The sequence below is a fragment of the Podarcis gaigeae genome (assembly GCF_964106915.1).
Source record: "Podarcis gaigeae genome assembly, chromosome: 14".
NCBI lineage: Eukaryota > Metazoa > Chordata > Lepidosauria > Squamata > Lacertidae > Podarcis > Podarcis gaigeae.
Genome location: NC_139690.1, coordinates 19,421,527 through 19,434,799, shown reverse-complemented (window position 1 = coordinate 19,434,799; position 13,273 = coordinate 19,421,527). Strand labels below are relative to the sequence as shown.

The 13,273-nt window shown below is 44.9% G+C and overlaps 1 protein-coding gene across 3 annotated transcripts in view; it reads right to left on the bottom strand.

The window, feature by feature from the left end:
* Positions 1–13,273, bottom strand: part of NTRK3 (neurotrophic receptor tyrosine kinase 3) — a 414,011-nt gene that overhangs the window by 231,430 nt on the left and 169,308 nt on the right. For all 3 annotated transcript variants that reach the window (XM_083712570.1, XM_083712569.1, XM_083712571.1), the window contains exons 5-6: positions 8,028–8,185; positions 231–373 (exon numbers count right to left, since the gene is read on the bottom strand). In XM_083712570.1, the coding sequence (XP_083568696.1) occupies positions 231–373; positions 8,028–8,185 (301 nt within the window). The remainder of the gene's footprint in view (positions 1–230; positions 374–8,027; positions 8,186–13,273) is intronic.

Below are 13,273 nucleotides of genomic sequence, written 5' to 3'. Positions count from 1 at the left end.
GGGAGGAATGTTTAAAAAAACACACACACAAAAGAACTGTTGAACCCTTGGCCAATTTGTGCCCCTGGATCAAGAGAAACCTACCATATAGATTACCATGCATCGTGCACATCTTTAACAAATTTGATGGGCATTGAAGGCCGACTAATATTAAACTGAGGATCCTCCATATATACAGAGAAGTTCACTGGGAGATTAAAGCAGAAAAGCACCTGGATTTAGCATCCTACCTGATGAGTGTTGATTGAGCGTAGATTTACCACCATCCAGTCGACATCAGGAAGGGGTGAGCCAGAACCATTGCAGGTGATGACAGCATTTTCCCCCTCACACACAGTCAGATTCACATGGCTGACACTGATTTCGGGCAGATCTAAAGAAGCCAAACCAACACAAAAGCATCTGCGTCAAGATGGTGTTCAACTAAGACATGCCACTGCAAGCACCAGGGTTCAAACCTCCGGTTCCTAATCTAGGAAGGTAAGAAGCTGCCTTACACTGAGTCAAGCCATCGTCTGCAATGAATGGAAGCAGCTTCCCAGGACTTCAGCCCTACTGGAAGATGCTGCAGATTGAACCTGGTGCCTTCTGCATGCAAAGCAGATGCTCTAAGCACTGAGCTATGACCCTTATTCAAACCTGGTTCAGAATGGCTTCAGATGTTGACAGTGCTAGAAGCACATGTCGGGGCGGGGGGATACATCCCATTGGCTCTGCCCTGTAGGTACCCAAACTCCTGAGTAGTTTGCCATCTAATAAATGCTTAGCATTCAATTGCAGTTAGCAATTCTCAAAACACACAAAGAATAGCCTGCTGCATCCTCCTTTTTTATAGAACTGCATGCTATTGAGAGAGATCTTGCAGGAGCAGCAGGAGACTCCCTTGCTGGTCCTTAGAGTCAAGTCACAGGGTTGCCATATTTTGAAGAGCAAAAAAGAGGAAGCTATGATGGCCATTCAAAGCAAATGAATGCAATTCGTCTCAAATTTTACCCCTGGAAAATGAGGACGTCCTGGAAAAAGAAGACACGTGGCAAACCTATGGGCATAGGAGAACAGGCACTTGTATATGACAGGAGAGGGCCGATGGGACAAGAATTGCATCAAATGCTTCAGAGAGGAGCAATGAGTGAGAAGGAAGACAGACTCTGCCTGGCACGCCTTACATAATATACCGGTACCCAGGATTGATGGATTCATCCATAGAAGAAATCCAGGTTGTTAGGTTAGCTCCATAAGGCACATGAAACCTGGAATGTCAATGCATGTGCTCCAAGACACCTCAAAAATCAGAGAGATCTAAGAATGGAAGATTTCCACATTGCTCCTCAAAACAAGGAATGTAAGGGGTACCCTAAAAGAGGCATGTGAATAGGAGAGCAGCTTGAACTTCATGGCAGAAAGCAGCCCAAGGCACCACCTGCCTATTACTAACCAGGTGAACCAAGCAGCATCAGCTGATGGGGGAGCAGCCAGCAAAGACATCACTCAATGCATCCTCAAGCAAGATGGAGAAGGGATGGGCCATGTGTTCCTATCCAAGGCCACCACAGAGGAAGTTGAACAACCCATGGATTGGAATGCCTTAGGTCTTTATAGATTGCTTTAAAAGGGGATTAGAGAAATTCATGGAGGACAAGGCTATCAATGGCTATGTACTGCCTCTGCTGTTGGAGGCATTATGTCAGGCATAGGTAAACTTGGCCCTCCAGATGTTTTGGGACTACAACTCCCATGACCCCTAACTAGCAGGACCAGTGGTCCGGGGTGATGGGAATTGTAGTCCCAAAACATCTGGAGGGCTGAGTTTGCCTATGCCTGCATTATGTCCTGAATGCCAGTTGCTGGGAACTTCAGGTGAGCTGAGTGCTGCTATATTTATGTCCAGCTTGCAGGTTTCCTATAGGCATCGACCACCGTGAGAAGATGCTGGAATAGATGGACCTTTTGACCCCCTTCCAGCAAGTCTCTTCTTATAGTCTGAGGCTGAATTTGGAGCAGAGATGGGCATATCTAGCAATAGAAACATTGGATAATTCCCACTGAAAGGGAAATTGCCCATTTTTGCTTATCTGTCCCATGTCACTCCCTCACCTCCACACTATCCTCACCTTAAATGGGCATTCAGCATTCCACAGCCGCTGAACATGCTCATCCTTCTTGGAAGTGGCTGGTTTTGCATTTCTAGAACCCTGGTTTTCTCCCCAAGCCTACATATATATCCTTCTTGTACTTGGATGGTACCATTTTGGCTCTATTAAGCAACCACACTCACAGCCCGGACATCGGAAATACCAGGGCTAATTAACTTGGCAAGCTCCACCAGCTTCTTGGATCACAAATGCGAGGCTCGGTTGTAAAATTCTCTGAAAACCGCTTTCACGTTGAACCACTGTCGTGAGACGGAAGAGTTCCATTTTGGAAGGGAAAGATATCAGCAGGGAGATCTCTCTCCAGTTGTGATGGGGAGTGGTGTGGGGGCAGGGAGGTCAGGGAAACTGTTCACCCCATAATCTCAGGAAATTAATGTACATAAATCTACTCCAGATCGTAGCCAGAGAGGTCTTCCCAGCCTGCTACTTTGCTCACGAAGGATTTCTTAATCCTCAAAGATTACTCCTCCAATTTGCTGAGGAATTTTCAGTTGTCTCCCAAATCCCTTTTGGCTCACCTTCATGCAGCTATCCCAGCCCACTTCCAACATTTAATAAAAAGGGGAGGGGGGCAGAAAAGTGTATGGTTGTCTTTAGCAAAGTTGGGAGATGTTTTAACACGTGCAATTCCTAGGAGTTCTATAACTGGGGGAGGGAGTAAAGGTAGGAAGAGAAATACAGTGTGCTCTCTACCTACCCAATTATGTACACAAGTCCAGCTACAGGATTTGAGTGGTCCCTGTCAGGGATAGCAGAAATCAGTCAATTTCAGTTTCTCACTTCTCCAGTATATTCAGATCAGTTTGCAGATCTTTTTTTTTTAAGTCCTCGTGAAAAAATTATCAGCATTTTAGTGCAAATTCCTTCTACGTAAGCATATTCTGTATGCAATTTTGCATACAATATTCATAATTATGCAAAGCGATTTTCCCTAACAGAAAACATTTCTGTATGTTGTTTCCCCAGATACATTTTTATGCTTTAGTATATGCATGTGTGCACCATTACTTGGTGGAGAGCTGCAGTGCAAAATCTGGAATTTCCAAAAATGGCTGCATTTCAGTTTGTGCATTGTTTGTGAATTAGGCAAGTTCATCTTTACATTTGACCTGAATTGAAATTCTCCCCCATTCCTAGTCCCTGGACAGGTGACTATCCCTTTAACTTGTGGCAGATACAAGGAAGCAACACGGAATACAGTGGTACCTCGGGTTAAGTACTTAATTCATTCTGGAGGTCTGTTCTTAACCTGAAACTGTTCTTAACCTGAAGTACCACTTTAGCTAATGGGGCCTCCAGCTGCCGCCGCACCGCCAGAGCACGATTTCTGTTCTCATCCTGAAGCAAAGTTCTTAAGCAGAGGTACTATTTCTGGATTAGCGGAGTCTGTAACCTGAATCATCTGTAACCTGAGGTACCACTGTACTCTTATTCAGACAAGAAACTGCATGCAAAATACAAGTGAGTGAGTGAGTGAGTGAGTGAGTGAGTGAGTGTGTGTGTGTGTTGTTTTTTTCCCCCTGGACAGGTAGCTCCATCCCATTCCCCCAAGGACTTGGCTGTCCTCAGAAGAACCCACATTCCCTAGAGTTTTCTATGAGTCATTGTTTTGGGTGTGCTTCTATGCTGAGAGGTGCCCCGACCAGAGCAGTGGCTCTTTCAGAGACACAACAGAGGCAGTTACAAATAAGCAAGCATCTAACCTTCAATCCCGCTTCTGCCATTGACTCGCTGGCAGAGAGGCAGTAGTAGAAGCTGTGAAGGAAAGTTGCAAAATTTCTTATATCGCTGATTTTAAAGAGGAACGTGCAAAATGCTCTTGTCAGGTTTAGATACAGTACATTTGACCTCGGTGCAAACGAGTTGAACTGAAAAGCCCTAAAGGCCTTCTGAAGCAAGCCAGGCAGAAGATAGAGCTATTTATCAAGTTCTGCTATACATATTCCGTGGCGCCGGGCCATAACACACTGGGGAAGGGCCATAGCGCAGTGGCAGAGCATCTGATTTGCACGCAGAAGGCCCCAGGTTTGATCCCTGGCATCTCTGTGAGAGAACCCAGCCTGCAGGCCTGGAGAGCCAACTGCCAGTCAGTGCAGACAAAACTGAGATAGATGGACCAATGCTCTCACTCAGTACAAGGCAGCTTCCTACGTTTCTACACAAAACAAACTTGACACAGCTTCACCAAGCCAGCCCATTATCCAGGACCTTCCTGGGAACTCCAGTTTTGATGCAGACCCAGGAAATCAGGAAAATCAGGTTCAACAAGCCAGGGACTGCTTACAGGTAGTGTATTGCTTCCATGCACCAACATTTCCAAGGTGAAAGGTAGGTTTTGGGCAAGCAAGCAACTCATTCCCCACCCAGAACTCCAAAATAACTCTTTTCTGCTACTATTGGCAGCAAGTGGCAGCAATTGTTCCCACCTCATGTCTGCTACTTTTGCACTATTTCTGGACATTGGGGCTTCATCTTCTTCCATGATGTCCCCAGTAAAGCAGGGAATGTACAACAGGAAGGATGACACCACACAGCCAATTAGATTTGTCTGTATGGCAAAAACAGTCCCATGAGGACAGAGCCTGCTCAATGGCCACAGAATGCTGACTATTATGGGGAGGGCACAGGAAGAAAAGGGAGAAGATCCTGACAACAAAGGCAGTTTCCTACATTCTTCTGTTACTAAAACATTCTTTAGACTATTACATGTAGGATTGCATGAAGATTGTGGAATACTCTCCCATTATATATCTCATCATTATATATCCTTAGGCACTAGGCAAAAACTTTCCTCTATAGCTAGGCCTTTGACTTTTAACTATCTGTGGCCTCTTAGAAGTGGGTGGGATGTTTTTAATGTATTTTCCTTTTCCTCTTGGCTTTAATATATCTATACGCAGGTGGGGGAGAGGGTGGTCTGTCTTTTTGGTTGATTTCAAGTCACTTTGGGTTGCCCTGGGCAAGATAAAGCAACTAACAAATTTAATAAATAAAGTGGTTGTTTATTTTGCATTGAGAATTGTAATGCGTTCAGGCATGCAATCAGGTAATAGAATCGTACAACTGGAAGGGTCATCTAGCCCATCTCCTTGCAATGCAAGACCGCACCCCCCCAAAAAAAAATGTTTTATTATTAATTCGTGCGCCTGCTGCGTCCATAGCCTAGAGGGAAAGGGAAGATAAGAAGAAAACAAAGGAATTGCAAGCAGTGGCAAAGTAAGATTGTTTATTGTCCGGCTCTGCCTGAAGCTTTGGGGACATATGAGAAGGGCCTGCTGGAACAAGCCAGTATCCCAACCAGTCCAGCATCCTGTTCACACAGTGGCCAATCAGATGCCTGTGGGAAGCCTGGAGGTAGGACCTGGGCGAAATGGGACTCTCCCTTTCCTGAGGTTTCCAGCAACTGTCATTCAAAGCACATTGCCACTGACAGTGGAGGTAGAACACAGCCAGAATGACTAGTAGCCACTGATATCAGGGCTAGAAAAATGCAACCTGTGCTGCTGATTGTGTGACTCATGCAACACGTTGGCAATTAATATACTCAGAACAATAATTATACATGCTTTATCAACCTTCTGAGAAAAATACAGGGTGAAACATGTGCAAAACGCCAGCACCCTGCCATCTACAACTTCATTGTCTACAACTTTATTAACATCTATCTACAATTCTACTAGCATCTCTCGGTATTGTGAATATCACCGAACTCACCCTTTGTTGGTATCTTCATGAACTTATCTAAAACACTGAGTTAAGCATTTGAAATATTTATTGAAACCAGACATTATAAGTTTATTTTAGGCGGGGTAGTTCGCAAGTCTTTGTGGCTTTGTTTAATGTTTTGTATTTTTCTCAGAAGGTTGATAAAGTATGTATAATTATTGTTCTGTGTACATTAATCACCCACATGTTGCAGGAGTCTCACTACTGATATCAGGGCAGCAACTACCACAAACAGCCTTAATTTGTAAACAAGACCAGGGTGTTCAGAATTTCAAAGTCTGGAGAGAAAAGTGCATGGGGAACATTTCAGAATCATTCCCCATGCCTGTGACTCTGTAAATGACCTTAGACTACAACTCCCATCACTCCTGGCTGCTGGCCACGTTGCCTGGGGCTGATGGAAGACCACATATTTCCCCTCCTTGACCAATGGATTGCAGTGTTTTGTTGCCCAAGGGACTCCCACCCAGGAGGCACACAGAGTAGGTAGAGGAGCATCATTGCTGATTACTCCATCTCTTTATATCTCCTCCAAACAAAGCAGCAGCAAACCCACAAGGAATTGTGGGAAGCACTGGACGGGGTTGAGAAGCTACAGCTGTTCACAGCTCAAGAGACTCCACCGGGAAACAAAGGTAATAAGTTTAAGGGGAAACCTGATGATCACGGCGATAAGGGGGAAACAAAAAACAGCCTCTCAAAACTCGAAGGGTTATGTAAATAAGAGAAGGCAACAGCTTGTGTGTGTGTGTTGAGGTGGACAGTATGCATCTGTGGTGCTGGAGGAATTCAGACTTTGTGCATTCCAATAGAAACTGACTGGAACATAAGAACAGCCTGCTGCATCAGACCAAAGTCTCATCCTGTCCTCACAGTGCCAATCAAATGCCTGCGGGGAACTCTGCAAGCAGGACCCAATCAGAAGAGCACTCTCCTTTCTACAACACTTCCTAGACCAGCTTTCCCCAACCTGGTGCCCTCTGGGTGTTTTGGACTACAATGCCCATCAGCACACCTGCATTGTCTACTCCACCACAGCTTTGTGATGGGTAGGAATCAATGGAAAAACATCTGGAGGGCCCCAAGTTGGGGAAGCCTGTCCTAGACTGATGTGCAGACTGAAAATTAAACTTTCAGTCCACTTTTGCCCTTCTCAAGTGTTTAAATCCCCTTTCTTGGCTCAGTAACAAGGAACCAACAATACGCTTTTACAATTCCAAGCTAATAAATTGAGAAATGGGAGAAAATCTGAATTAAATTTACATTCACATTTTTGAGTGGATCTTCCCAAATTAATGCAGATTTATGGTGAGCCCGGGAGAAAGTGATACAAATCAGAAATGAACTTCTCTGTCCATCCCTATAAATCGGCTTCATGCAAAGAGAAAGGGTTTTTTTAACGGATTATAATATACAGTGGTACCTTGGGTTAAGTACTTAATTCATTCCGGAGGTCTGTTCTTAACCTAAAACTGTTCTTAACCTGAAGCACCACTTTAGCTAATAGGGCCTCCTGCTGCTGCCGCGCTGCCGGAGCACAATTTCTGTTCTCATCCTGAAGCAAAGTTCTTAACCCGAGGTACTATTTTTGGGTTAGAAGAGTCTGTAACCTGAAGCGTATGTAACCTGAAGCGTATGTAACCCGAGGTATTTGGATCGGGACCTGTTTTTTATGCTTTTGTAAATCTCCATGCATGTTGAACCATAGCAATGCATAACAACAATCACCACCCCCAGTGGAACCTGCAACAAATTGTTACAGGGTGGGATGCAACTGATCAGGTTTCCATCGACTTCATACCACTACTGCCATTTCCCATCCACTTCCTCCTCCATCCAATTGCCAGCCAGCATTCCTAGCTGACTGAATTCACTCAGTCCTCACTGAATTGATTTAAGCCTCTGAGGATTCCCCTGCTACAGATTTTTTCTTTCTTTCTTTCTCTACTTTTGCAAAAAGATGGGATTCCCCAAGTCTGCTGGTGCCTCGCTTTTGTGCATGGATCTTCCTGGTGCTGTTTTCACTCACAAAAAACCAAGAACAGCACCCAGAGATTGGACCTCAAAAATAGAAGGAATAATCATAATCTAGCACAGATGCCTAATTAAGTGGGTGGTGTTTGGGGTGTTGTTTTTTTCTTTCCTTACCACACTGATTGACATTCATCTTGTGCACGGCTATGTTTTTGTTTTCTGTATTCATGCAGTTCAAGTTCTGGTTCTGCAAATTGGCTTCGCCTTTCTCCTGCCACAGCTGGATCCAGCGGATGTCGCAGCTGCAGTTGAACATGTTTCGCTCTAACCTCCTACACAGAAAGAGAAGGGGAGACTGTGAGAGAGAAAAGGTGGAGAGGAGGTAAAGGTTACATGGAATCATTGCAGCGGAGCTGGCCTCAGAAGGTCGGCCTGGGTTAGAGACTGCTGGGAAGCTGGGAACCAAACAGCCAGGAGACTAAAGAGAAGAAAGAAATGTGGCTAGGTGCAGGAAAATTATTGATACAGGGCCAGCTTCAGCTTCAAGTGGCTCCTGGACAAAGGTTGCATTTGTGGGGAATATTGCATTCATTTTCCTGATTATAACGCTAAAGCTTCTACCGCGTTTTCTAATGTTCCTTTCATACTGCAGAGTCTGTTGTGGTATGGAACTGTGGCCTTTTTTTTTTAGCAATATACAGCCGTGCCATGGAAATGACGTTCATGCTAATAGGTATGGTTTGACACCACAATGAACATCATTGCTACTTCCCTGCCCTTTCCAGAGCTGTGTGATTCTGCTTCCGCATGATTCCCCCCATAAAAATGACAGGAAAGAACTAGCTGTATGTTGGTGTACTGCCCCAATAATAATAATAATAATAATAATAATAACAACAACAATAATAATTCATATTATTATTATTTATACCCCGCCCATCTGACTGGGCTTCCCCAGCCACTCTGGGCAGCTTCCCAAAAAATATTAAAATACTGTAATACATCAAACATTAAAAGCTTCCCTAAACAGGGCTGCCTTCAGATGTCTTCTAAAAGTCTGGTAGTTGTTGTTCTCTTTGACATCTGGTGGGAGGGCGTTCCACTACTGAGAAGACCCTTTGCCTGGATCCTGGTAACTTGGCTTGTCGCAGCGAGGGAACCACCAAAAGGCCCTCGGTGCTGGACCTCAGTGTCTGGGTAGAACGATAGGGGTGGAGATGCTCCTTCAGATATACTGGACTGAGGCCCTTTTAATATATATATATATATATATATATATATATATATATATATATATATGCAGGTTTTGGTGTCCTCGGGTGTCTTCCCGTGTAAAAGTTGGGGTGTCTAGGCGACGTTTCGACGAGGTCTCACTCGTCATCTTCAGGCTGGTGCTTTCGGCTTCTTGTTACTGGAACAGTTCCAGTAACAAGAAGCCGAAAGCACCAGCCTGAAGATGACGAGTGAGACCTCGTCGAAACGTCGCCTAGACACCCCAACTTTTACACGGGAAGACACCCGAGGACACCAAAACCTGCATTCCTGTACCCGTGAAAATCTACGAAAGCATATATATATATATATATATAAAATCAAATAACATGGAAATGAGTGCTAAACATGTACACTGTTTTGCTAGTTTTGCAAGTATCCTCTGGTGGTACCCTAGCCACATACGATGGCCAATTAGGGCACCAGTTGTATAATTATGCAGACCTCTTGCAGATAGTGCAGGGGATCAGATGAGATGACTGTCGGTTTCCCTTCCAACTCTACAATTCTATAATTCTAAGTAAAAGATCATTTGCAGTATACCTGAAGCGTCTCCACCCCCATCGTTCAACCCAGACACTGAGGTCCAGTTCCAAGGGCCTTCTGGCGGTTCCCACACTGCGAGAAGCGAAGTTACAGGGAACCAAGTAGAGGGCCTTCTCGGTAGTGGTGTCTGCCCTGTGGAGTGCCCTCCCACCAGATGTCAAGGAAATAAACAACTATTTGATGTTTAGAAGACATCTGAAGGCAGCCCTGGTTTAGGGAATTTTTTAATGACTGATGTTTTAATGTATTTTTAATCTTTTGTTGCAAGCTGCCTAGAGTGGCTGGGGAAACCCAGCCAGATGGGCGGGGTATTATTATTATTATTATTATTGTTGTTGTTGTTGTTGTTGTTGTTGTTGTTGTTGACTGAATAAAACAGAAATCACCTCTCATATGAGAACCAAAATAAATTCCAATGCCAAAGTGAGAAAGAAACTAGCAAAGGGCATCCTTAAGTCACAGCTCCACAGGTTAATCAACGAAAATTTAGTTGACTCATCTACTGGTTTAAACTAGTCAAAGTTTGCAGCCCTTCCTGGCTGCATTACGGGGATAACAGAGGGGAAGGAGGAATCAGGGTTCTCAATGTCATGTTAAATTTAGATGTCATTGCCTTCCTTCAGAGATGTGCACCTTCCTTCCACTATTCACTGCACAGAGTTTCCATTTTATCTGTCCTCTCCCCTCCATGCCCATAAAGTCAAGGCTCAATCCATAAGACTTTGCCTTAACACATTGACTCAGAGCTCCTACTGCTCAGGGACCTGAGGCAACATGCATTTTAATTGAACATAGAAGCTAGCTTTTGTAGACTTAGACCCCCATTGACCCAGCTGTGCAGCGCAGATGGGGAATCTGCTTTTTAATGTACTCCACTTAAAATACTTACATGTATTTTATGTACTGAAATTATATTATTATTATTGATTTCTTTTCCCTGTCTCTCTCTGCACTATAAGCTCCCCAACCACTATTCCAACGCTCTGCAAGCTCCCCTACAAAACCATGAGACCGAGAGAACCCTCAAGGGAATATTACGGAATGCTTAGACCACTGAGGGATGATAAGAAATAGGGCAGAATTTAAGAGGGCGTCAAGATGGAGACTTAGGCCACATTTGCAACACCACTTTCAACAGTCATGGCTTCTCCCAAAGAATTCTGGGAGCTGTAGTTTGTTAAAGGTACTGGGAGTTGTTAGGAGACCCCAATTCCCCTTGCAGATCTACAATTCCCAGAGTTCCCTGGGGAGAGGGATTGACTGTTATCATACCCTCTGACATTTCTCCAATGAAAATAGGGATATTATTATTATTATTATTATTATTATTTACTATTTATACCCCCACCCATCTGACTGGGTTGCTTCAGCCACTCTGGGAAGCTTCCAACATATATAAAAACATAATAAAATGTTAAACATTTTTTTAAAAAACTTCCCTATACAGGCTGCCTTCAGATGACTCGGGAGGGTTGCATAATTCCATACCCTCCAACATTTTTCCGATGAAAATAGGAACGTTCTACCATACCCTCCATGAGACGCGGGTGGCACTGTGGTCTAAACCACTGAGCCTCTGGGGCTTGCCGATCAGAAGGTCGGCAGTTCGAATCCCCGCGACGGGGTGAGCTCCTGTTGCTCAGTCCCAGCTCCTGCCAACCTATCAGTTTGAAAGCACGTGAAAGTGCAAGTAGATAAATAGGTACCACTCCAGAGGGAAGGTAAACAGCGTTTCCGTGCGCTGATCTCGTTTCGCCAGAAGCAACTCAGTCATGCTGGCCTGTAAAGTGAGATGAGCGCCGCAATCCAAGAGTCATCTACGACTGCACTTAACTGTCAGGGGTCCTTTACCTTTTTACCGTACTCTCCAACATTTCTCTGATGAAAATCGGGATGCCCTAAGGAAAAGTGGGACATTTCAGGATCAAATCAGAAACCAGGATGGCTTCTGTAAAATCTGGGACTGTCCCAAAAAATGGGGACACTTGGAGGATCTGTGTTAAAGCACTCTGGGACAGATGAGGAATCCAAACCGGTGTCAAGACATTTCCCTGAAATTTGTCCGCCAAGGAGAGCTGCCATTGCAGCACTTCAGGGGGCAGAACTGTAAGTAATAAAAATGCAGGCTTCCCAGATCATTCTTAATGCATGACTCTCCCCCATGAATAATATAAGAGCGGTGTGCCTCGGGGTGGACTTTTCCAATGGCCTGCCCCAGCCGTGTCGGTGATGTAATGTGTCCTAATCACAGTACCCAGGGGAGCTTTTGTGCAAATTAACTCCCAGCATTTTACTGGGCATGCCACATGCCACCAGCACACAGGCGCTCTGCCACTTAAGGGACTTGGCTGGCGTTAGCTTTCTTTTGAAAGAAAATACAGTGGCTGGCTTCCCTGCACTTGTAGTGCTGTCTACAACATTCATAGCATGCCAGACGGGCTCGATTCTCCCATCTTCATAGAAGTGTAGAGTCAGAAAGAACCCCAGGGATCATCTAAGTCCAACCCCTATTATGCAGGTATATGCAGCTGTCCCGTATGGGGATTGAACCTGCAACCTTGACATTATCAGCACCGTGCTCTAACCAACTGAGCTATCCAGATGGGGTGGTTGCATATTGCCTGGAGGACCCCTTCAAGCTGTGAGTCCTAGCTGAGTATTACATCTTCTGCTTTGCATACAAGAGGTCCTAGGCTGAATCCCCAGCATCTCCAGTTAAGAGCTGGAGATGTCCCATGTGTGAAACCTTGGGGAACTGCTGTCAGTAAGTCTAGAGAATACCAAGATGGAGGGGCAAATGGTTCTGACTCAGCATAAGGCACTTCTCTATGTTCCTCTCAAGCAGGATTGCCAGATGGCAACTTCTGTGTCCATTCGCCCCCATACTCTCTCCGGAGAATATAATGTGTGCATGATCAATGACACCTCTCACATACAACAGATCTCAGTATGACAGCAAAGCATCTAAACAATTCAGCAGAGCTTCTAGAAGTTGGCTCTTCATCACTTCCAAAGTCTCTCCCCCCCCCCCCACACACAAAAAGGTTTGCTTTCCTTTGGGCAGCACTCCTTGAGCAAATACCAGAAGGCAGCAACTCCTTGCTAAAAATGTCTCAGAGCAAGGAGTATGGGGCACAGCTGATCAAGCATCTCAGCCCTAGTCAGTCAGTCACCTCTCATCCCACAACAATGTAAGGCAGCATGAAAAAGGAGTGGGTGCTAATGCACTGGAAATGGACACAGTTCCTTCCAGATGCAGCTCCATTCTAGACACACATCTGTCAGTCACAATGCCAGACACTTCTGTAGCTAGAAAGAAACATACATACATGCACACAATTGGGAAATTCTGGTCTGCATTCAAGCAAGAGCTGGAGAAGAAACCCTCCATAGGTCCCATTACATTAGGGAAAGCGGCAAGGGAAAAGAGTTTGAAGAAGAGAAGAGTTTGGACTTGATATCCCGCTTTATCACTACCCAAAGGAGTCTCAAAGCGGCTAACATTCTCCTTTCCCTTCCTCCCCCACAACAAACACTCTGTGAGGTGAGTGGGGCTGAGAGACTTCAGAGAAGTGTGACTAGCACAAGGTCACCCAGCAGCT